At 42.4% G+C, this 27503-nt stretch overlaps 1 protein-coding gene across 1 annotated transcript in view; it reads right to left on the reverse strand.

Annotated features, from left to right (window-relative positions):
• The window catches only part of gli3 (GLI family zinc finger 3), an 83309-nt gene extending 79913 nt beyond the window's left edge, over positions 1-3396 (reverse strand). The window contains exon 1 of the mRNA XM_030769042.1: positions 3264-3396. Coding sequence (XP_030624902.1) covers positions 3264-3396 — 133 coding nt within the window. The remainder of the gene's footprint in view (positions 1-3263) is intronic.
• Between the last annotated feature and the right edge of the window lie 24107 nt (positions 3397-27503).

The raw sequence follows: 27503 nt of genomic DNA on the forward strand, positions 1-27503 counted from the left end.
GGCCGGGACAGCGTATCTGTAAATTACTTTCTGAGTCGCGCTGGTAACAGGGAACTTTATTTCTGTCAGATGACATTCCTTTCTATTTGCTGTTGATCATTTAAATGCCCGCTTAAAAAGAAACTGGCCTCTCTCCATTTTTTATAGTCTCTCTCTCTCTCTCTCTCTCTCTCTCTCCTTCTCTCTCTGGCTCTCTATCTCTCTCCTTCTCTGACTACTTTTTCATTCGAGCCGCTCTAAGGCAATTTCTCTAAAACTTGTGCAATGACAAAAGGTATCACCCCGTGCTGTAATGCATGCCTTGCTCTTCTGACGCGTCTCTCTTAGCCGAACTACGAGACCTCTTTCTTTAAAGCAAAACAAAACAAAACAAAAACAAAAAACAAAACAAAAAAACCCCTCTTTTCCTCATAAGTGGCACAGCTTGCTCCCTGCAAAGCCGCTGCACGCATTCCTTTACAATTTTCCCAACTCTGTTCCCTCGTTTTGTTTTTTTTTCCTCCCCTTTCACTGTTCTCTGTCCTCTCATAGCTCTGACTTGTTCTTTCACTCCTTCCCGCTCTCTGCGCCCTTGTCTTTCCTATCCTCTCCACACTCTCCATTCCTGCACTTCATTAATTCAGCAACCATATAAAAAAAAAAAAAGAGAGACTGCAACCGAACGACCAACCAGAAACTTTTTCTCTTCTCTTCCTCCCTTCTCTCAATGCCGGGCCCTTTTTTTTTTTTTTTTTTTTGCCCCTTTCTCCTTTTTTTATTAGCAAATTATCCCATGACGACAGGGTTTATTCAGCCAAAGCATGGACATCTTTTTTTTTTTCTCTCTCTCTCTCTCTCTTTTTTTTTTTGCCTGGGAAGCAACAAAAGAATCAGGGGACTTTGTGGTCCACCTGCCTGGCGAATGATGAGGGTGAGGAGGGAGGCGCCCCCCCTTGCCCCTCCAAAAGGGAACCAATCACACCATTGTTGTGGCACAGCCGGCCCTTTTGAGCTGTCAGGCCGGGGGAGCGGCTGCACAGATGAATGGCACGCAGGGCGAAGCCACCATTTAGCCAACCATGTGGGAACGCTCCCCCGAAGACTGGGTACAGCGATCAACTTTTTCACCAACTTATAGAGGATAGTGGGGAAAGGGAGAGAGAGAGAGAGAGAGAGAGAGAGAGGAATAGAGTAAGAGAAGAAGAAAGAGAAGGAGAAGAAATGAGTGAGGCATGAGGACCAGAGGGGGTAAAGAAGGAGGACAGAGTCAGCGTTGAAAAAGAAAGAAAGAAAGAAAGAAAGAAAGAAAGAAAGAAAGAAAGAAAGCTTATTACCTTGACACTGGACTGTTAACCATGCTTTTATGTACTACTGTATGTAAAGCATCCAAAGAATATTTTTTTCTTGTTTTAATGAAGACGGTAAAAATCTGCCTCTCCCATATTCACAGAAGGCCAAACATATAAAATTAAAAGTTATTTCACAGATAACTGAAAGGTCACACAAATGACTAAATCAATACATCAGGTAAAGACAGCAGGTGGATAAATACACAGCATAGTGTCATTAAGAAAATGAGAAGAATTTCACTGTGAATGTGAGTGTCATTAAAATGAACTGAGTGAACGAATGAGTGAATTTCACTACAACTCTAAGTAAAGCTACACCCTCTCTGCCATATCAGTAATTTCACTTTTTCATGCAACTACAATTCACTGATGAGAAAAACTGCAGCACGTTCTCTCTGTACACATGGGGTTTCCTAATAACGTGTTGAAGGAGGCGAGATAAAATAACATTTTCCTTTGTGCTGGTCCTGGATCAGTTTTGAGGTCTGGGCAGTGTTAAGACTGTAGATGGAGGAACTGGTCCTGGGAGAGTCCTGTCACTGAGCCTCCCCGGCTGCTTACAATTACCTTTTGTTTGTCTGAGTGAGCAGCCTCGGCTGCTGAGGTTAAAGTTCAGGTGGGGGTGTCGGGTTACACCTGATGAGAGGTTCTGAGTGCCGGGGGAACCTCTAGAATGTGAGGTAATTATAAGCCCTCCAGTGATGTGTAAGCTATCTGATGACTGTGGTGTATAAGTACGGAAAGCCCTTAGCCTACTGGCCATAGAGGTTCCAGTTATGGTTGAGATCAACACGGTGCACTGGAGTCAGCTGATTAGGACCACAATTACACGGGCCCTGAAAGTGAAGTCCAAGCTCTATTTCTAATCACCAGTTTAATTAAGACCAAAAATACACATTTTTAGTTAGTCTACACCAAGTGCTTAAAAAAAGTACCACTGACTTTTTTTTTCTTTTCTTTTTTTTTTTTTTTTTGCTTGAAAAGACGACAGTTTTGTACTTCCCCTCATATCCTGTTGTGAAGATTAGAGAATCAAAGTTTCCAGGACAAACCTTCTGTTGTTCAGTGGAGTAATTACCATCGCATTACAGAGAAAAATCCGCAATCACAAAGCCAAATTGCATCCATGCTTTTTCCATGCAGTAAAAAAAATTCTTTTTCCCTCCTCTCACCCTCTAATTAATGAAACATTGTGGGCCATCTGGGAATGAGTAACAGAAAGAGAGAGAATGTTCCCAAGGTGCATCACAATAATGCCACCACCACCACCACACCCCCCCCCCTCCCCATCCTCACCCAAAAGAAAAAAAAAAAAATTCCCCCTGACTTCCTGCCATATCACCTGAGGCTCTCATATGGAGCGTAAAGTAAAGCACACACCACTTATCAAAACTCCTCTCCACCCTTCTCAACTCTCAATTCCTTCACCTCAACTCCACACCCCTCCCCAGTGCCTCGCCACAGTTTTGATAACATTTGAATTTCCTCCACTGTAAAGTTTCTTTTTTTCTTTCTTTCTTTTTTTTTTTTGTGTGTGCTGGATGACCGTCTCATTCCATCAACCCTGTGGGATTGTGGGTCTCGTAACGAGGTCCTGAGTTATTCTGTTTTGTGGAGGAACAGATTTTACTGTTGTGTGGATGTTTGCCATAGTGGAGGTCATTTAAAGAAGGAATTTCTGCAGAATTAAGGAGGAAGGACATACATAGAAGTTCAACAGTCCAGTGTTTCCAGTGACGTGCGACGACTTGAAATTCTTCTCATCTATGAGAAAGGGTTTTTTTTTTTTCGAATAACCCATAGGACTACAAAAGAAAAGTTTTCACCCAGCTGATACCGCAACTAATAACATCTTCAGACGGAGTGAAAACGTGCGAGATGAGGGAGCGATTTGAAGAAGGATTAATAAAGAAAAAAAAAAAAGTGCCCTTTTACCATTTGACGTCGTACTGGAGGCCACTGCCTTTTCGCTGATGTCAGTGCGGGCGGAGGAGCCCTTGGTCGTCATGATGGTCTCCACCTTCTTCTTCCTTTCAGCTGCAGAACTGGCCGGGGATTGGGTTTCCATGGCAACTGCGCATTCCTCAGTATCTCATCAAGACGGGACACCTGTAAGAGGGCGGGGAGAAAGGTACGATGGGGTCAGTGACCAGAGCATTCGAACTCTTATGACGCAGAAATCAAGGCTCAATCAGCAACTGTATTTGTTTTTACAACTGTGTACGTGTTTAAAATGATTTATTTTAATATGTACTTATTTACATTTAAATAGCTTTTCATCCCAATGATCATAAAATCTATGGGTAACATAGGAAACATTCAAGAGAGTGTTTGAAAGTTCTTCCTGACCTTTGTCAGTGAAACAAATGTTCAGAAGTTTTGAGCTTCAATCTGTACATTGAGTCTGGCATTTCTAGAACAGTGAATGAGAAAAACAAAGTGACATGTTTCATACAGTGATAAGAGCAGGTATGGGCTGATATGGGCAGTGTACACGATACTTCTCCAAATCCGTTAAAAAACAAACAAAAAAAAAAAAAAAACAAAGGGGAAACTTTCGGGAAAAACTTCAGAGGGAGAGAAACTCTCACACTCCGCTGTAAAGGGTTGTTTGAAAGTCCTTTTGGGAATATCATGAGCTGAGACCATTTTTCCCCTTTCTATAACAGTAAACACTGTTTTAGTTCCAGTTGTTTTTCTGGTTTGGGTTCAGCCAACAGTCTGATGGAGAACTTCTTTCAAACCTGATTCAGGTCCCAGTGAGCGGTACTTCGATAGAACAAGAGAACTATTAGGAAGTGTCTTGACACTGAGTTTTATCAGTCAAACTGAAGTAAATACACCCCTACCCAAAGTCAACTGACACTACATGTATGCGGCAATGCTAGCATGTTTGCACGAGACAAGGGTGTTGATATCCATCAGGCCACCAGAGAGGCATTCATAAACATCTTTAATGTAAAAATAAAAATAAACAAACAATTTCTCAGCATAGAATCGACCAGAAAGAGGGAAAAAAAGCTTTCAGAGAAGGCGCACGCACAAGCAAATAAATGTCAGTGTTGAGTTTTTTTTCTGAGGGTTACTGTGTGTGCGTTTTGATACTTATGAAACGCTTAATTAAAACCGCATTGGCCAGACAGCAGTGCAGGTGATGTTTAGTGTGTCGATGACAGGCGTGAGGTTCCAGGGAACTGCACTGCTAACTGTATGGCACCAGCTTGCTCTTCAACTTATGAGGGTTTGAATGTCAAGCAGGAGGGTGCAACTATTTTCCATAAGCGTCGGGCCGGGGGGAGGGGGGGGGGGGGGTGAGGGGGTTGGGGGAGGAGAGTGGGCAAGCAAACACAGTAGACATTTATTTAGGGTTTGCTTTTTTGTTACTTGTTAGTGTTTTTTTTTCCTGTGTGCAATTTTAACCCCCAGATTTTGATCTGCTCAACATCTGTAAGCAATCTTGGTTTACCAAAAAAAAGAAAGAAAGAAAGAAAACAGAGAAAGACAGACAACAAGCCAATTATTCCCCCCACCAATCAAAACTAAATTAAACACCAGATCTTCTTCTAACTGCACCCATATGAATAAATGTGTACCACTCAATCAACAAAGCCAATTTTTCAACAACAAAGAAAAACTTTGTAAAAATATTTATGAACATTTTGTTTCTCTTTTATGGAGCTAATGAACAAGTCAACATGAGCTTTGGGGGGGGGGGCGCTCTTTTGGACTAAAGATTGAGTTGAATCCTTGGTAGATTTCATGGGCTTGTAGCCGTGGTTACAGCAGAGCACGAGGTGCTTCAGCTCTGACAGTCTGTCTGTGTGTGAGCCGAGATCAGACAGACGAGCCCCAAAGTCAGAGCTCGCTCGCTCGCTCTCTCTCTCTCTCTCTCTCTCTCTCTGTCTCTCCCTCGCTCTCTCGCTGCTCACTTCTTTCAAATTATACTCTACAGCGTTTTTGACGATTGAACTGCAGCAAAGTCAGGAGAACAAGAACCAATGAAAGGGAGAAGAGAGTGAAAGTCTTGTACACCCCTTATTGATTGCCTCTCAACACTCTATCTGTGTGTGTGTGTGTGTGTGTGTGTGTGTGTGTGTGTGTGTGTGTGTGTGTGAGAACGTAAACATGTGTGTACACAACTTTAAGCTCCCACTATGTTCCTTTTATACCCAGAGGTGAGTCCATGAAGAGGACGGAGAAGAGAGAGACGGGGCAGGTAGGTCTGAAGAGACAGGAGAGCAGTGAAAGTGAGGGAGCTAGAGGTGTAGAGGGGGGGGGTTGGAGAAAGCAGGCTTTTAAACATTCCTTTGGAAAAGCAAATATTCTCAGCTCCTGGCCACTCAAGCATAACTGACCCTCCTTTTGTGTTCCATGAGACAGACTGCAGCTCTAGACCAGCAATTAAAACCCAGACCTTTCCTCCCATAATCCCCCCCGACCTGGCTAACGGCATCTCATACCGCAGGTGTCCTCACACACACGGACACACACACACACACACACAGAGAGAGAGAGAGAGGCATGCAGAAAGAGACACACACACACAACTTTTCACTTTGCTCTTTGCTTGTCAGTGTATGACTTGGCCACTCTGGCAAAGATTAAAATTACTGTGAACATTTAAAAAATGTTCTCTGTCTCTCTCTTTCTCTCTCTAAGAGATTGCAACAACTCTTGACCTGGTGACTTTGACAGTGTGTAAGACCCTGAAATATTAAAGACACCTAGAATTTCAGATCATAGGTTTCTGTACAAACATCAGCTATTTGAACACACAGTAAAAAATATCACAACGCAAAGCCTTAAAACATCATTTGGATGCAGTCGATCCCCATTAACAAATAACTAAAGTAAAAAACCCAAATAAATAAATAATTTAAAGCCCTTGTTTGTTTTCGGTAAACATACATTTTATATTAAGATTTCTTCCTGCATCACAGTGTCCCACACCCAATTAGCAAGGGGAGAATGAGAGGGTGTTTCTTTATTTGTGTTGAATCATAATCCTTTCTCACAGAAAAAGAAGTGATTAGCCAGGTTTAAAAAAACACAATTCAGACTGTGCCCAAGAAAAAAAAAAAGATTCTTATTTTAAGCACATTAAGCAAATCAATTTAACATAAATTATACGCTTTTGTGACAAAAAGCACACAGTTGAAAGTCAGCTGCAAATGGTAAATCAAAGTCAAAACTGAACTAAACTTTTTGCCTAATTACCATATTATGATTAACTGTGTGGTTATTACAGTCATCTTCATTCACTGTTATTTATAAAGCAGTTGTAATGAAATATTTATAGATGCATTATAAATAATTCATTACATAATTATGTTTCTCCGTAACAATGATCTCTTTACATTGTCATACCTTAACAATTACAATACGACAAGCAGTGGACAAACACTGACACTCACCCACAAAAAAAGCAAGTCTGAGAGTGAGCGAGCGAGACAGAGAGTGAAAGAAAGAGAAAGAAATAGAGAGAGAGACACAGAGAGAGACAGAGAGAGAAGGAAAGTGAGAGATAGAAAGAGAGAGCGAGGGAGGGGGAGAGAGAGAGAGAGAGAGAGAGAGAGAGAGGGAGGGAGAGGGAGAGAGGGAGGGTGCTCCAGGGAAAGACTAGCCCACAGGCTCATTGCTGTGTAAACTAACTGAGTGTCCTGTTTGGTTTGGGGACGAGGGTACAGTGCTGCGAGTTCATTTCATTACAGCGGAGCAGAGCTGAGCTGAGCGGAGCAGAGCAGCCCTGCGCTGTGCTTTCTGAGCGGAGCTCTCTCTCTCTCTCTCTCTCTCTCTCTCTGCACTCCCCCAGGACTGAGACTGGCAGCAGCACAGCATTCATCATCATTACATCAGCCTCCACACATCCTTTATCTGACACTTATCAACACCACACAAACACACACCGCATAGAGAAGGTGACTGGGTGTGTGCGTACGTGAGAGAGGGAGAGAGAGAGAGAGAGAGAGAGAGAGAGGGAGAGAGAGAGACAGACAGAGAGAGAGAGACAGAGAGAGAGAGAGGGAGAGAGAGAGAGAGGGAGAGAGAGAGACAGAGAGAGAGAGAGGGAGAGAGAGAGGATAGGGGATAAGGGGAAAGGAAAGTGGAGAGTGGGGTATCAGGGTAAAGTAGAAGACAAAGGGGAAAAGCTGAGAGAGAGGGAACATGCAGCAAGAGGGCTGGAGACGTGGATAAATAAAGACAGAGAGAGAAGAGTGGAAGAGAGAGAGAAAAAGAATGAAAGAAAGAGAGAGAGAGAGATGAGAGGGCCAAGAGAAAACAGAATTCAAGACTGAGAGACAGAAGAGACTGAGTAGGAGTGAAATAAAGTAAGACACAGGACAGAGACAAATTAGAAGAGAGAGAAGTGACTCACACAGTTCAAGTCGAATTATAAAAGTAGAGCACAAAATTATTTTCCAATATCATCTATACCTGTAAACAGATCAATTTTACATAACTGTAGTATCTTGTATTGTACTGATATTGAGCTCAGACTGAATTAAGCTTACAAACATATCTAAATCACAGACCTGATGCAAAAAAGAAACTTTTTCTTTTTTTCTTTTTTTTTTGGGGGGGGGGGGGTTCTCCCTGTGGCAGCTTCACCATTTTTACCAGAGAGGTAAAATTTATATGTTGTACATTGTGGCGGGGGGGGGGGGGGGGGGGGGGTGTTATAACTGGCATAAACAAGTAGTCCCTGCTGAGGGGGAGGGTGTAATCCTAAAGGGGTGAAGTGCTCATGCCCAAAGTTTGATGAGCTCAAAATCCACATCAGTCGGCAACCAAGAGTGGTGTGATCCAGTATTTCATAAAGCAGCACACTCTTCTAAGACATGGGGTTATTTCTTCACCATTTAACACAATCTTACAGTCTCAACTCAGAACCCCAACGTTTCTCTCTCAGATGTCCTCCAACGTGCATTTGAGAGTGACTGTCGTTTGGTGTCTGACTCCAGTGTGTGTCTGACTAGTGCAAGCTTCCTCTGCCTGTTACTGTGCTTAGTGGTACGTCATGTTGAGAGGACCCCAATGCCTGTCTCAAACACTCCCCACTGCTACCCCAAACTTCAGTCTTATAGGAGCTACAAGGAAACCCTTTACAGTCACACGAAAAAAAAAAAAATGGATCTCCATTCCGGAAAGGATTCTCTGCGAGGAAGAGGAGGAGGGGAGGAAGGGCAGGTTGCTTCAAGGACGAACGTGGCGCGGCTGTCCCAGCAGCGGGAGAGCATCGGTAGCTTTTCCGACGGACGTTAATAAGATTATCCTGGCTCGCGCCGGCGCCCTGCCTCCCAGACCTTTCCACTTAAGATGCTTTAGAGGTTTTTGGGGAAGGGAGACCAGCAGGGTCTCTTCGTAGCGCAAAAACCCCAAAACGCCTCTTACATTCCTGGGTAACAAATACGCCATGATGTAATCTCGACGCTTACACAGCCTCTCTTTTGCGCTTGCTGCTCGGTAGATAAGGAGCGAAATAAAGAGCGGGGGTAACAATGAGAACTCTCGGGTGAGCTCCGACTCCTTGGCTTATTAGCTTGTTTGTCTGTTTATTTGTTTGTGTGTTTTCAGCGTGCGTTGGTTTGTTCAAATTGAAGCAGCGAAGGCAGAGTAAGACCCAGAAGACACAGAACAATGAAAGAGCAAGGTTTATTCTTCTCTTCTTCTTTTTTTTTTTTTCCCAAGACGGCGAGCTTTGTGTTCTGCGTGTTTGGGCACAGGCGAACAATCCTGACACTACTCGTTCGCCCCGCAACGCCACGGAGCTTTCGTTTGATCACGTATATTTGCTTATTTTGCCTCGACAAAATGAAAGAGTGAAAAAATGCAAGTTCAGCCATTCGCACAAAAGCAAACCAAACTCATCCAATGCCAAACACAGAGGCCATTGTAAAGAAATCAGAAGCAGCAAATTGTGTGTGTGTGTGTGTGGGGGGGGGGGGGGGGGGTGTTCAGAAAATATGGGTTCATGCATATGGGCTTTCTGAAATGGAAACTTCCAGAGGAAGACTCAGAGTGGATGTCAGATTAGCTCCCATTAGCACTGAACTCAAACCAGAACAAATGACAGAAGATTTGTATTATATAGAGTTGAAAACAGAGAAATACAGTGTGTTTTCCAAAGTATAATTTATCCCTGTAATACTGAATAAAGCACATTTCTTCACTCCTTCTAATGGACTTTTCTGTCAGCCTCTGTGTGTGTGTGTGTGCGTGTGTGTGTGTGTGTGTGTGTGTGTGTGTATGTGTGTGAATCTGCTGTAGTCTAGATAAATCATACACACTTGAAACTCCATGGAGAAAAAGAAGAGAATGTGAATCTGTATCAGTGTGTGTGTGTGTCTCTATATTGAGAATCGACATGAGAGGGCACCCAAGGGAGCTGATGAGTGCAGGCAGAGGAATTCCTTTGCCGATAAAAAAAAAAAAAAAAAAAAAAAAAAAAAGAAATGTGTCATGCGTGCACGCACCTAAACACACATACACACCGTCACACACACACACCGTCACACACACACGCACTCACTTGTAGCGACTGTTCTCAAGAAGTCTGCGGTGGCAAGATCAGGTATGGCTTTGAGGGTGGGAAGGGACTGGGCGGTCTCTAACACAAGCTCCCTTGAGATTTTAAGTATTCGTCTATACACCTATCACATCTCTGCCTCTCGTAACTGACACATCACCACTCAATAATCATATCAGGCGTCCCCCTACACTCCCAAACTCCGTCTCTGCTATAATATAGGCCTTTTATACATAAACATGACAAAGTACAAACTCTGGAAAACTTATCAACTTATCAGTCCACAGCATAAATTAAAAGGGGATTTACTACCAAGCAACAGTGTGTATTCGGTTTCTGTCCAGGCTGACTATACCACCAACTGCATATCTGTCCATAACTGTACACCACTACACCACATCACAGTCGCAGTTCCAGTCCATTAGCAACTCTGGTATGCAATGCTTCATAGCTCAATAACGCACCCTGCTAAAATGTTCATGGAAGACTTCTCTCTCTCTCTCTCTCTCTCTCTCAAACACACACACACACACACACACACAGTCTCTCTCTCTTTCTCTCTTTCTTTCTCTTCTTCCTCTCCACTCAGTCTCCTCACTCCCTCTCTCTCTCTCTCTCTCTCTCCGGCTAAACGGACGGCAGAAAAAAGAGAGAAACCCGAAGTGTTGAGGTGATTAATGAGCATCTGTGGCTGTGGTGCAGAGAGAGCCAAGGGGCAGCGGGGAACGATTATGCAAAAAAAAAAAAATACACACACAAACACACACACACACACACACACGCGCGCGCGCACAGAAACACACAGACACACACGAACGCACAGTAAACAAACTATCCAATCAGACAGATAGAGCAGAGAAGACAATGTTAGTAAACCCCATCAGAACAGACTAAGTGAGCAAATTACCTCGCTTCGCCACGGCAACGATTCATCAAGTGGAGCCCACGGTCCCAAACCCCTTACTCCTCCACCCTCCCCCCTCCATCCCACAAGTCATAATGTTTACTTAAAGAGAGAGTGCCATGCCCTCTTTGGCACGCTTTATTGGCTCTTATTAATTCCCGTTCAGGCCCTTGCGGCCTCGCCATTTAAAGCTTATTATAGAGGGAAAATTGGACCAGATGAAGTCATCCTGGTGTTTGGGGCCCTGTCGTGAAAACGAGGGAGGAAGAGAAAGGAGGTGGGGGTGAGAGGGTGTGTGGGGGGGTGGGGAGGGGGCATAAGGGAGAGGGTGGGGCAAAACGAAAGGATGATACAAACGCTGCGACGAGGGGAGTGAGGGATCGACGGAAGGAATTAAAAAAAAAAGCCTGAAAGAAAGAAAGGGTCAAACGAACAGATTTGTTTCTAAATATCCGAGATAGAGAGAGGGAGAGGGAGGGAAAGAGAGGGACAGGGAGAGAGAGAGAGGGAGAGGGCGAGGGAGGGAAAGAGAGGGAGAGAGGGAGGGAGGGAGAAATGGAATGAAGGAAGAACTGTACTTCTGCGAACGGGGCCAGATGAAGTTATCCAGAAGTTGGAACCCATCCTGGAGGAGAGAGGAAAGATGGAAAGAGTAAGGGGGGGAGGGGTGTGTGTGTGTGTGCTGGGGGGGGGGGGGGGGGGGGGGGGGGGGGCGTGAGGGAACCCAAAAATGAAAGCATGAAGGAATCACTTTAACTTCCTGCCTGATGTAGGACCATGTCCAACTGCTCTTGAGTCATACATTCCACAGACATTCTAATGTTTTTATCCATCTGCAAATATTTTATTCTGTTCATTTTTTTTCACTCTTCTGTCCAGTGACACTTTTATAAGGCAGGTTTACACCAGTTGTGAAATCTTGTTTTGAAACACTAAGCCAAGCGGACTGGGAAGCCTTAAGTGAAGTGTGACGGAAAAAAAACAATAGGATTAAGATTTAAACAAACAAGAAATGGCAAACTTTTCTCCGCATGAAATGGAGAGAAAGAAATACATATTCAGGAAGGACCTAGGATATTATATGTTACAGTGAAACAGTGAAAGTGTATAAATCCTTGTCTTGCTGTGAGACTGGTTTATATCCATTACTTTTACAGCGAGTCTCATCAGTCCCAGCTGGAGAATGTTTAAAGCTCTGAGCGTGACTTTAAAGTTTGTTTTGACTGGTGGTTATCCCAGACTACTAGCATGACGTTTTTTGTTTTCACCATAAATTTGTGTGTTTAAAAGAATGCTTTGCCTCTCTCACACAGTGATACAGTTTGTGATGTGATGAGCTTATCAGTCTGTGCACTTGTTTAAGTGTGTGCAGCCTCTGAGTGTGCTTCAGCACTTGCATGTCTCTTGTGTGTGTTCCTCCTCTCTCTCTCTCTCTTTCTCTATCTCTCTCTCTCTCTCTCTGTGTGTGTCTGTGTGTGTGTGTGCATGCACGCCTGCATGCACAGCTATACGCATCAACATGTCAGAGAAAAAGTTGCTCGGATGAGAGTAGAGGATGATGAAGATCAAACAGTCAGGGAGGCTCAGAGGGAGTTCTGGAAACTTCCAGCTCCCTGTCATGTTTCCCCCAACAGCCAGGCATACGGAGAGAGAGAGAGAGAGAGAGAGAGAGAGAGAGAGAGAGAGAGAGAGAGAGAGAGAGAGAGAGCCCACACATCATATCATCTCCTAACGCAGACCCCCCTGAGCTCCAACACCGCCTCATCATCCTCTAGTCCGCAGGGACCAAAACCCCAGCACCGCATCTCCCAAATCACCCACCTCTACACAACACACACACACACACACACACACCCAGCCCACAGTGCAGCACACACACCAGCTACACCTACTGGAGTGCCGTATGGTATGACACTTAGACTCAGTCCTGACAGAGTGCAAACAACATTTTACATCAACAAATAATAACACTGGTTCAACTTATAAACGGCCCACGACACAATTCTGGGATAAGGTACAGTAAATACTGCTGTGCACAGAGTATTGTTACTAATACACACGAGAGCTGAAATGGGTTACAAGAGAGCTTAGAGGCAGCACATTGTGACCTCATAGCTGTTATTCCTGATCGAACCGATGTCATACCATGGAGGGTCTGTGAATCACACTCTACACAGAGAACTGGGTTGCCTGGTTTATGTGCAGGCTGAGAAAAAACTTTTGGACTTCATGTTCTAGTCCTGTACTTAACAGTTTTTCATGTAAGGCTTAAATGTGTTCTGCAGGTGCTCAAGTGTCTGAGACGTTATTTATTTACTGCGAATACAAATGAGGAAAGAAGTCTAAAAGCTGAGTTTCACATCAAGCTTCGTATTATCGCACACACCTAGAAATCCTAAAAAGACAGTCAGTCAATAACTGCAAAAAGCATCGGGGGTAACACACGGTCATCTTTTAAGGCCTAAAAACCTTGAACTCTACCATTCATGCATGTTCTCATACTCTTATAGGTATCTCTCCAAAATTTCCCACTGAAAGCTAAAATCCAGACTAACACACACAATGCTCAAACTTTAAAACATTTCTCTGAGCATGCATTAATCTTATAGCAGACCAGGACAGTTAATTGGAAAGTGAGGTCGGGTCTTGGGGTTAATCAGAAGCGTGTGTGGTGGGTAATAAACAAGAGAAGGAGAGACAACTGGAGATCAATCACATTTAAGAAACAGTGTCCTGTAATCATCTCTCTCTCCCTGTCTTCCCTTCTTTCAGACACACACACTCACATACACACAGAAACACACACACACACACACAGAAACACACCCACACACATACCTAGTGCTACACTAAAAACATACATACAGCAGATACCTACACACTCAGACAAGCCAAAGCAAATACAGTCATAAAAAATGCTGTTTCTTTAATATGTCACCGCACTCATCCAAGCATGCACAAGCTTCTTAGGAAAAACATTCACACACAAACACACACATACACACACACACATTCACACTCATTACCCTAGAAACACAACCCCAATTTTGTAATGTTAATCAGAGTGATGTGCAGTGTATTGCTTGAGTATAGGACAGGACATTGTGGGGGTTAATGTATGTAAATGTTCAGTGAGTTCTCTGTCCTAATGAGTTTATATGGCTTGTTAACCAGGGTGAGCTAGTTTGCATTGATCTCTGTTCCCATGAGAGAGAACAAAATCAGTCCAGGACTGGGCTCATCCGAACAAGCTTGCACTCTAATCATATAACAGACCTCTCCAATAGAAACATCATTAACATACGCTCCATCACACCATATACAGCCTTAAACAGGAGAAATCACTCAGCTCTAACTCTGTTCCCCATACACACACACACACACACACGCACACGCACACACACTTTCTCAACACTCCACGCAGTGCTCAGGGTCATGTGTTTTTGAGCCTGATCTGAAATTACAGCTGCCGTTCGCAGTTCGTCGCAACGTAAAAAAAAAAGAAAGAAAAAAAAAAAAAAAAGAACTATGCTTCAACTTGCAGAACAGATCACCTGAAGCAACTATGTTATTAGACAAATGATTGACGTTTAAGGCAATTACACGAACCACCCTAAAACGTTATGGACGTCTGAGTTGTCTGCAGACAACATTTTCAGTGTCTGGTACGTATTAGCAGTTCAGTTTCAGCTGACACGTTTCACAGACAAAAAGACTCATTAATACCTAGCTTAAGGGTCAAAGCATTCTAATCACTCTGGGCTACTGTAATAAACCAATACTATAATATTTTGGAAGTGGTTGCCATCCGCTGAGTGCTGTGTATTATGATATTGTGGCTTTGGCTGTTGAGGACTGTGGAAGGGGAAGCCAGGGTGGAGGAGCCACAGAAGAGCGGCAGTGCATAATCGAAGGAGACAAGCTCTTAGAGTGCCGCACAAAAGCCAAACTTTATAAATAATTCTTAAAGCTAAGAGATCCCCTCTGTATCTCAGACTATCCCCATTCCCTAACGCACAAAGCTCACCCTCACATACAGACACACACACACACACACACACACACATTCTCTGACATTACAGTGCTTGCAGTCCACATTTCAACTTAAATTGTGAATTTTCTATATGTACTGCTTTATTTTGGACTGTAAGTTATTTTGACACAGGTCAGAAAAATTGATGGGAATTTAAAAACACACTCTCGGAATGTTCTGTCACACATAAAATTACACACGTACAGCCTACATGAGTCAGTTCTGTACTTCAACACCTCTACACTTCTACTCAGTGTACACACACACACACACACACACACACAGACACAAACTTGAAATGCGGGGTAGTAAAGCACACCCTGAGACCTGTCTTGTAAATCTCTGTGAAAGCAGCTTTGGGAGGTAGACAGGAGCTTACACACTGAGCTCTTAGCTAGGGGAAAAAGACTCCACTCATCTCTCTCTCCCTCTCTCTCTCTCTCTCTCTTTCTCTCTCTCTCTCACCCCTTGTTCTCTATCTTAACTGATGCTTTCTTCGTATCACTCCAGTATTATCATCTCTCTTTCTGGAGTCACCTGGTGTCATTTTCTTCATATCTGCATCCTTTTCACCTTTCCCTGTCCTCAATCCCTCTCTCTCTGTCTCTCTCTCTGACTGTCTCTCTCTCTCTGTCTCTCTCTCTCTGTCTCTCATTCATCATGCAACAACCACTGAGGTCAGATGGAGTAGAACATGTTGTGTGGTGGGGCACTATGGGATTGTAGTCTCAGTTTTGAGTTGTAGTCTCTGAATTGTAGTGTTTGAGCTCCAGTCAGCCTGCTCAGGGCTGCAGGCTGCACTCACACTGCACTGACTAATGTCCTGCCTGCGCTCACACAATGAGCCCGACACAAAGCTGCCAAACTACAGGGCAGTGAAGTAAAACAAAACAAAAAAAAATACCATCTTTGACAAATGGAACCTTCTTTACTTTAGGAAGAGTCCCTACAGCATCGTGCAACAATCGCTGTCCACAGGGGAAGGTTCAGTCCTACAAAGAGAGAGTGTGTGTGTGTGTGTGTGTGTGTGTGTTAGAGGGAAAAATGAATTCTTCGGGGAAGTCTAACCTTGCCTCCGTTCTGAATAAGACAAATGTCCTTAGCATGTTAAACCCTCGTAATAAAAAGAGCAATGTAAAGTGGAATAGTGGGTTGGAATGAGGTGTTGATATGAGGTGTTGGTAAAGAGTTGTTTTGGGGCTCATGTGCAGGTTTATTCCTTTCTTTCACAACCAATTTTCACTCCAAATAATTTTTCCATCTCTCTCTCTCTCTCTCTCTCTCTCCCTCTCTCTCTCTCTCTCTCTCTCTCTCTCTCACTCTCTCTCCTGTGAAAGACCAAGCCAATTGGAGATTTTCTGTGACAGATAGGAAAGCCACGTTGACAGGTCATCATTAAACCTGGCTAAGGACTCCTAACAGTCTCCGTCACCTCCCCTCATCTTGTAAAACCTCCTCTTAGGAACTTCTACCCCCCACCCCTGCACCTCCACCTCAGCCAGGAACTGGGCTTTGTGTAAGGAGCTGGAGGGGGTGAGCCCTCCTTTAGCCCCCCCACCTCCCACTCCAAACTCCCTGTGGAGTATTGTTAAAACAAAGTCCACCCCCCCTCCAACCTCCCCACACACACACACACACACACTATATCTCTCTCCCTCTCCCTCCATCCAAGGCAGAGCTCTTTAAACCACTGCGCTTTGCATGAGAAAAAACGATTAGTCTCCAAATGCCCCCGCTGACAAAAGAGGGCCCTTTCAGGTCGGACTGAAATTTGCTTGGATAGTTGAGTTCCCCCTTTTGTTTTTTTAAGCTGGGGCATTGTTTATCTTATGAGCAAGAAGGGGGTTTTGACATTCACTTGCAGAGGACCCTCTTTTGCCCCACGGTGGCAGCGGGTGGGTAGAGGGGGTGACAGCCTTCCCGCTGGAATACAACTCAGTGCCCCCCATCACCGCAGGAACAGGCAAATATAAAACCCTGCCGAGGAAGAGGAAGACACTTTGCATTTAGGAAGAATCTACACCCCCAATTTATGTTCTCTTTTTGTAACACGTTTATTTAGATTGTGCCAAAAGCATTGGGACTCGTAAACATAAAATTATGTTTATTGTGTGGTGCTATTGAACTGTCTAAACTAATTTAAATATATTATACTTTTTTGAAAATGTATGTTCTATGAATATAATAGAATACAGAATTTCATCTAAGATATGTTTTGCAATCTGACTGATACAGTAATACCATTACTGAACAAAACACTGTAACATCATTATTCTTTCAGGGTAACAGAAAATGAAACCTTTGTTTATATCACAGGAAACACTTGATCAAATAGATTTGTCTATAATTGAGCAAGAGCACTAGATATACACATATTTATTCGGATGAGGTCATAAATCAATTGAAACAATCTCTTCATCCCCTTCCTGATTACCACCGCCTTACACATGGCTGTGTGTGTGTGTGTGTGTGTGTGTGTGTGAGTGTGTGTGTGTGTGTGTGTGTGTGTGTGAGTGTCTGAGTGTGTGTGTCCTTTCACAGATGCCAAGATGAACTCACATCAAAGCTGACGTCCTAACACATCTACAATAACAAGCCCAGCCCCTGAAAAACAGTCGCTTGTCACACAAGGTTTTACACACTTTCCCACCAAATGGGTGAGTACTTAGCCTCTTGTTGCTGCTCTTCACATGGCAGGTTTAAAGAGGGTTTTACGACAACCACAGCAAACAGTAGAACACAGCCGACAACTTATCACCCAGGCTCCACTTATACTGTTTGTACTCACATACTTGAGAAAAGTAAGTGCTCCACACGCTACTGTATCGCTGTCTTTCTCTCCCTCTCTTGCTGTATTTCTCTGTCTCTATTTCTCTCTTCACCCACACACATACATGCGCACACCCTCCCACACACACACACACACAAACGCGAGCTCACAAGCTGACGCACTCAAACTTTAAATCTGACTTGACATTTCACCATTTTGAATTTTATTATTGAGGGTTAAAGAAATCGCTCTTTTCTCTCGTCTTCATCTTCCTCTCGCTCAGAGAGTTAATGACTGGGCTAATTGGCGGGTCAGTTCTGAATTGTCGAAGGCTTCAAGCCAGGAAAAACAAACCGTCGCTTGAAAACTTTGGAAACGGCCATTTTACTACTTCACTTCGCACCCCCCCCAAAAAAAAAACAAAAAACGTTAAGCATGCGGGCTCGTAGGTGTTCAAGTAAAGTCAGGTTATCCTTTTAAAAGCACATTTGCTTACACTTTTAAGGGTGCGTGTACACAAATGCTCGAGGGAGACTATAAAGTTTAAAAAAAAAAATAAAAAATTTGAGGGAATGCGTGTCTCCCCAGTCCACCCACCACCCACACCCAGCCAACTCCCCTCCCTATCCAGTGAAGGGTGCCTTTAGCAGAACTCAGCATGGGGGTCCATAGAGGTGTGTGAGGTGGGGGGGGAACACACAGCATATTAAATGGACCAACAGAGAGAGATGAGAGAAGACTGAGGAAAATGAGAGAAAGGAGAAAGAAATGTAGAAAAAAGGAGTCAGGGAGAGGAGAGTAAAATAAAAGAAGAGAGAGAGAGAGAGAGAGAGAGAGAGAGAGAGGGTGTAAAAAGAGAAAAAGCGAGGGGCAGGGAGAAAAAAAAGAGAGAGGAGAGACAGGAAGAGAGAGGAGAGAGAGAGAGAGAGAAAGAGAAGAGAGAGAAAGGGTTGTCCTTGCGGAGAGGTAGATCTGAGGCATGCCCTGAAGGGATGACTGGGCCTGGGGATTAGGAGGAGGGTGAAGAGAGAGAGCCTCCGTACACGCCCACAGACCCCCGTCTTTCCTCCGCGCAGACACAAATGCGTCCGGACACTTTTGACGCTTCTACAGCGCGCACCCGCCACAGCCCCAACTTTTCATCAGGCATGGCACACCATCGCCCCGTCCCGAAGATTAACCGCGGCACCCTTCCTCTCTTTCTCTCTGCTTTACGTCCCTCTTTTTCCTCAATTACCACTCCCTCTCACATTCTCCTTTTTCCTCCTCCCCACCCCCCCCCCCCCCCCAACCCCAAGTGTCCTTTTTCATTTGATGTCAAACATATCAAAGTTCAGGAATCATCAAAGAGAGAAATATCAATTGGAAGTCGACTGTTGACGACAACTGTGACTTCCAGAAACCCCCACACCCCCACCCCACCCCCCCCATGCTTCTCCGTTGTGTGACAACATCTAGTTTTTCAATCACCTCAACAAAGTTGGCAGCCGTGTTGTTTATTTAGTTTGAAAATGTTGAAAGCGCAGGGGGGGTAAAATAGATGATAATCATTTGGAGGGGAAATCATTTTCTGCCTCCTGGAGGTAAAATGTCAAATATGGCAAAGTGGTAGAAGAGAGAGAAAAAAAATCGGCTCTGCTCCTGGGAAACTCCATGTAAAAAAAAGCCTTATATTCATATGATTGCTGACTAGAAATCCATCGGTGCACATCAGTCGCTATATTTCTCAGTGGCAGAAACTCACCTCAGCTTCCCAGCCAAAAGTGAGAACACGTTTCAGCACCAGAATTACAGCACAAAACTCAAAGCCAGCAGCACTTCCACAGTTTCTGTCAAGAGAATAAGGGGGAGGAAAAAAAAAAAAAACTTCCACCACATTTGTCCTTCCTTGCCTGTTCATTTGGCTAATAAGAATGGAACTTTTCAAACAGACATTAGCATGAGAAAAGCTCCATTAGGTTCCTAATGCATACACACACACACATACACACACACACACACACACACACACACTGCCAAACAGGTAGAGTTCTTTTAAAATGTAAACAAGGCCCAAGGAGTCCCTCTGTAAGGTCTGTGCGGTGGAGCTGTGCCTTACTAAGGGTTCTGGTGAGAAGAGGGGGGGGGGCATGACTTTGAAAATAATCGCGTGTCATCTCAAAGCGTTAATATTAGTCCGTGACAGGTTGTGTTTTGTCAGACAGGCGGGTTTGATTAGGTGGGCAAGGCGACCCCTTCACCTCTGGAGAAGCGCTGTTTTGCTGCCGTGCATATTTGAATGCTAAGGTGAACAGAGTGTCTGATAGAAACCCTCCACTTGCCTATATGGGACCAGAGGCTCAGACACTGAGAACAGACCTTTAGCGATGAACGGAATAACATTTCTTTTTTTTTCTTTTTCTTTTTTCTTTTTTGGTCAGAATAGCATCCTTCATGATCCATCATTTTTTTGTGTTTTTTTTTTTTTTTTGCTTGTTTGATTTCTTGTTTGTTTGTTTGCTTTTAATGTTGTCGAATTTTCAAGACAAGTATCTCGATTTTGCAAAATTACACCTGTTTGATCAGAATCTTATGCAGGGAGATATCCAGCAGACACTGAAAACTATTATTCATTTTGATATTGCTGCTCTTCAAATGATTTAGATATTAATTATGATGTAGATACTGTCAGTAATAAAATTCTTAAGATAATTATGTCAGTGGAAAAAAAAATTCTAATTGATTAATGCTTTACAAAGCATCGTTTGTATAAACAATATTTGATTATTTCCATTAAGCTTTTATTAATTAAATGCACAATGAGACACACAAGATTTCTTAAATTATTTAAGATCCTGTTTAGTTCCTTAGAAGTTCAGAGAAAAAATATGTTAAAGCTCACCTTCAGTTTCCAAAAAATAAAACAATAAGAGCATGGTTTTTGTCAAAGTGTAATTAACTGTCAGCAGTTAATTAATAATTCTGACAAATCACTGCTCTCAAATGAAGTTTTCACATTCAAGACACCAACAAAGCACAATTATCCTGCATTAGAAATAAACGAATCTATCTCGATAAGCTTTACATGCGACGATCTTCTGTTCCAGATCCTCACCGGCAAATTCAATATGAACTGTGTGTGGCTTACTGTATTTCATCCATTCTGCGTAATGGTCTACAGAAAAGAAATTAATTCCAAGTATGCAGAAGAATTCTTGCGTATTTGCGTTGGTAAGTTTTTACTCTGTAATTTGTCACATTTTATATCATAAGGCTAGAACGCAAATCACAAAAAAAACTGAAAAAGTCGAAGAGAGGGGGCATAAGAAAGCGCACGGGAAGGCCCCAGATCTCACATACACATACACACACACACACTCACACACACACACACTTACACACACACACACACTCGGCAAATTCAGGACTCATTCAAGATGAAAACTCATAAAAAGATGAAGTCCGGCAAGGTTACTTAATTTGAAACATGCACACTACTACTCCGATAATTGCCGCCCCAGTGCCAAAGCGCATTTAGAAACGCAGTCAAGAGACGGACGATTCGGACCCTTGTCTGTTGCAAAGCGGCATGAAACCGGAGACACAAACGGTCCTCCAGTCACTCTGCGAATCCGACAAGCAGCTAAAATGTGGAACAGCTGGTGTGGAGCAGAAGGAAAAGTTTAAAACAAATATCTACACATGTGGTGGCGGGCAGACACATATGGTGGTGACACACAGGCTCACCGGACACAGCGATAAAGCAGTGCCAAATCAAAAAGGTGGATTAAGACAATTTCAACAAAACGTTATATATCAAGAGGCCTATGAAGCAAACTGCACTGAAAAGGGTTGTCTTGTAAAAGTCTGATTTCAATTTTTAAAAAAAAGAAAGGTATTAAATCTATTCCCTAAAACCAAGCCAGGTTCAAATAGTTGTATAAAACGACCTATAATGAAAATAAATATTTATTTGTGACAAGGTGGAATATTAAAGGGTATATGAAAAACATTTTTGTATTTTTGCAGGAGGTTAGAAATATATAGAAAATGTTAATTATTTTATTATGTGCGTGCATTTACTTGGCTAGACTTTTCTCATTTTTCTAGCCAAGGGAATTAACGTAGCAAATCACACGTGAAGCATAATCGCTCACAGACGTCAGCACATAGAATGAAATCCCGCTGAAATATGATATCGTGTAAATATGTGATCCCGCTTGCATCTCTTCGGGAGAAAGTTAAAAAAATCCAACTGCAGCACGACTGTACAACAGAAAACATTCGTTTAAATTTTATTTTACCATTAAGTTACTCCGTATTTCAAAATGTTTAAAAAGAACATATCGACGAAAGGAAAAACATTAGATGAAGACGTCTTGCACAAAATAGGTCTTTTCTTTGTGAGATGCATTGTAACCGATTAAGAATGTTACAAGCATGAGCCTATTAAGAAAACAAACTAACTCCAGGGACCAAAAGTTTGGCAACTACACTAAAGTTTACTCAAGTATTCATTTGCCCTCATCCGACTGAACTCCATTACCGGACCAATGTAATACTAAAAGGGGAGGAACGATGTGATATGTTTTACTTGAGTGAACAACGTTGAATTTTTCCAATTTTTAGTCTTTTTTATGAATGAATCATGCTTTGTGCCACAATCAGTTTTACGAAGTACAGTGTGCGAGGTTGCAACTTTTTTTGAAATGCGATACCCCCTGACAGTTCAGTTGCAGACTGCATTTTTTTTTTTTTTTTTTGCTTCAGCCCCTTTCTGCAAAACTTTCATGGCAGCAACGATACAAACCGTTGAAAGGAAATGGACAACAACTCATTATTATCTTTAACTTACGCGATTTAAGGTTGTTTCTCTCTAGCAATTCTTGAAGTTGTCGCTCTTCTTCTTCTCCAAAGTGAAGAAATTTCTTGTTTGTTGCAGATGTGCGTGCGGCGCCCCGAAGTTGACTGAGAGACTTGAGTCAAAACTCCAAAAACCTTCAGAGTTTTCCTTCTTCGTCGCTCTTTTTCTCCTTTCTTTTTAGCACTTCACCTTCACCGGACAGACCAGGCACTAAACTAATATTCTAACTCTGCCTACATTCCTACTGAATGCTGCAAGCAAAACTACAAAGCTGTGAATGACTAAACGTTTAACACAACAAAGACTGTTGTTGAAGCGTTTGGGACACTTTCTCGAGGAGAGAGGATCCGTAGTGTGGAACTCCAGCTGCTCTTTCCTTCGCGTGACTCCTCCCTTTTCGGATAGCTCCCACACTACCTCCCTCTTCTTCTCTTTCTCTACCCCTGTCTCCCTCCCTCTCTCCTCTCTCCCTCCTTCCCCTCTCACTGATCAGCGCCGCTGTTTCCTGAGACGGCGTAGCCAGCTCACGTTTGAAGCATTTACCCGTCGCTCCTACCACGCACGCGAGCGACCAAGAGCCAGATGAGAGGGAAAAGAAATATTTAAAATTGTATATGTTTGGCTCGTGTGTTTTTGAAAAAAATTACGAAGTCATGAAATTCACTAAAAGATAAAATATTTTGTGTTAAGTCTCGTAAATATATACAGATGTGGGAATTTTTTGAAGTTTAAAACCTTACAAATTTAGGATTGGGCAACATAATTTTTCATATTATCGGCCAACTGATTTTCACTCAGAATGCTAGTTTTTCTAAATGCGATATACAAAAGAAAGGATTGTTATTGTTGCATGTTACTTAAACTTTTGCTGCCATTATACATTAGCGCTTTTAGGGGAAAAAAGAAAAGAAAAAGTAACGACATAAAGGTTCCGAATGGAAGAACACACTGTTATTAGAATGTTTGCTAAAAATGCAGAAAACATCAAGCATTTCACTGTGAATGAATATAATGAAGATCAGCCAGCGCTGCATTTCTGCAAATGATGGTAAATCTGACAGCTGAAAGCAACGCTTTTTTTTTTTTTTTTACATATGCCCTGCAAGTTAAGGCAAAATCTGAATATGACACTTAGAAAAAAAATAGCCTACATTCTTCATATGTAGTAATAGGTAGTAAGATAGCCCTAATAATATGGTCTTAGACTTCAATTCAAATTTCACTATACTGCGAAACCTATTCTCTGTAAACCTTTTTTTTTTTTTTAATTTTGACTGTGTGTTACATGTTCAGTGATGTGTTCAGGCATGCATTTTCATTTAGCAGTGTTTTTGTTCTGTGTCATTTCAATCACTTCAGTATCTTTGTCAACTCTGATCAAGTTATAATTGTACAATGTGTGCGCGTGTGTGTGTACTTGTGAGAGAGAGAGAGAGAGAGAGAGAGAGAGAAGGAACAAGAGAGAGATAAACACAGTGTCTCTGACTCATAGTTTAATTTGTTTAGAAATTGTGCGTCAACACCTCACAAAGGATTTTCTGAAAAAATAAACAACGATTGTGCGCATTCTCTGCTTTATGCAGCTACATGTTTCAACTGAATTCCCAAATTTCCAGTCTCTACAAATAAGATAGATAGAAACGTAAACTCTCATCTCTCCATCATTACACATCCCTCTCGTACTGTAAACGGTTCAATACGTGCCAAAGGTAAACCAACTCGTTTCAGATCAAAGAGATATGATATGATTTCAGGCTTTGCCATGATATGTGCTTTATCTTTTTAAGGGTAATTTAAGCTTTTGTGTGTTCCTCAGATGAAGATAGGCCCAAACCTTACGAAGACGTAACAATGCAACAACAACAACAACAACAACAACAACTACAACTACAAAAAAGGGTACGTCACTAATGTTCCCTCTCACACATAAGTGCGGTAAGGACAAATGTACAATGGATGCGATGAAACAGTCTCTTACTGTTCGGGTACTTTCATCTCTGGGCATTCTGATGGCTGTAGCTGTAAATACAGTCTCAGGGAACGCATAGTCATCTTTTGTTCATTGACTGCATTTTTACTGATTCTGGATGTCATGTCGCTGTGAAGTGGTACGACACATTCTTGCTGGCATATAGTGATACAGATGCTAATACACTGTTTTTATAACAATATTATTACTGTATTACTAACGCAGCCATGTAAATGAACAGTATTACAGTTGGAGACCGATGCAGTGGATAGAGCGTGAAAATGATGGCGTGAATTCATATGGTGCATTTTAGACAGTTTCTGGTAACTCATAACTAAAAGCCTGTGACATTACGAAAAATGATGAGGATGTTGTTCTGTCCAAAGCCTAAACTGGCCCAGAATGGTGTAAGTGACATCGGTCACAGTTTAAGACATAGCACTAGAGCAGAAATCTGTTAAGCACTGTTTTTAATACTGAGGAGTGATACATTAAAGGTATGTCTGAAATATATAATAAAGACCTAAACCATTTCATGCACAGATTGGCAATCACTATGCATATGTCACAATGACCAGTCATTTACACAGAGGTTTTGAACATGCAGAATACAGCTGCTCTCAGACAGTCAGGTGTACTGCAATGGTTATTTAAGGTCATTTTAATGCAAGCCTAATCAGGCTAATAATCTCTCTCCCTCTCCCTCTCCCTCTCCCTCTCCCTCTCTCTCTCTACACAAGGAGCAAGTGAACTAAGAAGAGAGTGAGAGAGTGCTAAAGTGAGAGGGCATGAGAAAGAATGAGAGACAGATGAGTGGGACTGACAAAGGACAACACAGCCTTTCTTCATTTGGTTGCATATCAGATTAGGTGTGTGTCTCTGTGTTCCACAGTCGTTAGCACTGCGGGTTCATCATGTAATACGTGATGTCACAGAGTAGTCCTGTGTGTTGCTGTGGCCCTAGCTACAGATACACCAATCACTGAGTGTCTGTGATATTTGAAAATAAGTTAAACCTCATACAAAACACTCACAGTTCTTTCTTCTTTTTCTTTTTTTTTTTTTTTTGATAATTATCACTCAGTAATCCAGCGGTGTGATGGCTTTACAAAATGATGAAATCTGTCTGACACAACTCTGTTATGTGAATAAAACAGCCTAAATGTTCACGATGCACAACATGAAAACCTAATAAAGAAGGGATGTAAACTTTCGCCCTTGTCTGAATTAACAATGAGGGGTTCATGTATTGTTTCTTTTACCAGGCTCCCTCAGCAACAGCTTACTTTATAATTCATTGAGTTCACTAATAGTACTCTGAGACAGATGAGCAATTTGTTTTGTGTTACACATTCTAAGCTCCTTCCCATAAAGTGAGACGGGATATATTTTTTCCGCTTTGTAGACCAACATGTTTGAGCAGAAGATTAAGGTAAAATTGTGAATACGATTCAGGAGGCTGATTCTAAGCTGATGGGAGTCCTCTAAATTTTATATCCTCACGCTCAATGATGCTATGGGCACACAGCAGTTCGTCCTAACGTCTATGACAGAGAGTAGCACAGATTTATGAGGTGGAAACTAGGAAAGTTGCCCTCAGGGAACATGCTTCAAACAATCCTTAACATTAACGGTGAAGTAAGAGCGAGCCCTCCTGTAATGTTAGGTGTAATCAATATACATAATCAATATACAGGGAAATGATGCAGTAAAAGGGACCTTCTGGGCTTCCCATCAATCAATGTGGTAGTTTGGGTCTCTCAGCTGTGAAAATCAACAGCTAATCTTTTAAGTGGGAGTTCAGCGTGCGTGTGGTCATGGAGTCAAGGCCAGCATGAATTCTTTCTGTTTACCTGAGTTTCATTTCTAAACAGGCCATTGGCGTCTCTGGTGTGGGGGTGTGGGGGTATGTGGGGGGGGGGGGGGGGGGGGGGCAACAATTTTAATAGTGGTGCATTTATCCCTGGGAATAAAGACTGATTGCTTTCATTTAGTGATTGCAGCTTGTAAGACATTGTTGTAATATGCAGACAGTTGTCTGTTCATTGCATCACTCATTCTTTCAATATCTCAATTTACATCAGTCTATAAATGAGAAAAGTATAATTGCTCATTTGTATGCAATCAGCCAGTAGCACATCAGCTTTTTTCTGTCATGTTTTTCATGAGTAGAAACAGTTAGTTATTAAATACAAAGTTACCACAGACAGAGGGGTCTGCATGATTTGTTAATTGTATTTCAATTGCTTCATGGTCCTAGTCTAAGTATTTTACATGCACATACTTTAGCACAAGAAAAAAAGAATTTATTTTTCTTTGTCTTTTGGTGTTTTTGAGCATACAAAGCATTTTTGTGTGTGTGTGTGTGTGTGTGTGTGTGTGTGGTGTGTGTGTGTGTGTGTGTGTGTGTGTGTGTGTGTGTGTGTGCCCCGGTCTCTTGTTAATTGATCGTAGAAGATGAAAGCCAATGTTGCATAAAAATAGCAAGTAAAAGAAATGTACAGCTGTGCAAAACTACAGCAATAAAATAAAACAAACAAAGCAAATCCCACAGGCCAGAATCATCAATTACCTACATCATCTACCGTCTTTACTTCTGAACTACATTTTTATAAATTGTGCAGGGGTGGCAACATGTAGATATTTATTGTGTGTGTGAGTTACGATTTTCAATTGCATGAAACCTGATCTTTTTTTTAATGTTTGGGTTTAGTATGATTTTTTTTCATCATCTTATCACTGAAAAATATGCGATTGGCAAAGGTCTAAAGAGTTCACTGTCAGACACTGGTAATCTGTCTGTATATCCAGGCTTGTCTGGTCTGGTCTGGTCTGGTTGATGTAAAGATACACTGTGTGAATCTCTCTCTCTCTCTCTCTCTCTCTCTCTCTCTGTCTCTCTCTCTCTCTCTCTGTCTCATTGAATGGGAAAAGAGAAGGTCCACAGGAGAGGAGCAGAGAGGAAAGGGGGAGGCAATAAGTAGTAGTTTTTTGGGGTTTTTTTGGTTGGGGGTGTGGGGGGGTGTTAGCTGCTCCCGAAAGTATTTCATCAAAGAGGTCTAGGATCCCAGGGATTGAGATTTTGCCTGGAGGCAAGTAACCGATGGTCTCCCAAGAACATATTCCAAA

The sequence above is a fragment of the Chanos chanos genome, chromosome 3, assembly GCF_902362185.1.
Source record: "Chanos chanos chromosome 3, fChaCha1.1, whole genome shotgun sequence".
Lineage (NCBI taxonomy): Eukaryota > Metazoa > Chordata > Actinopteri > Gonorynchiformes > Chanidae > Chanos > Chanos chanos.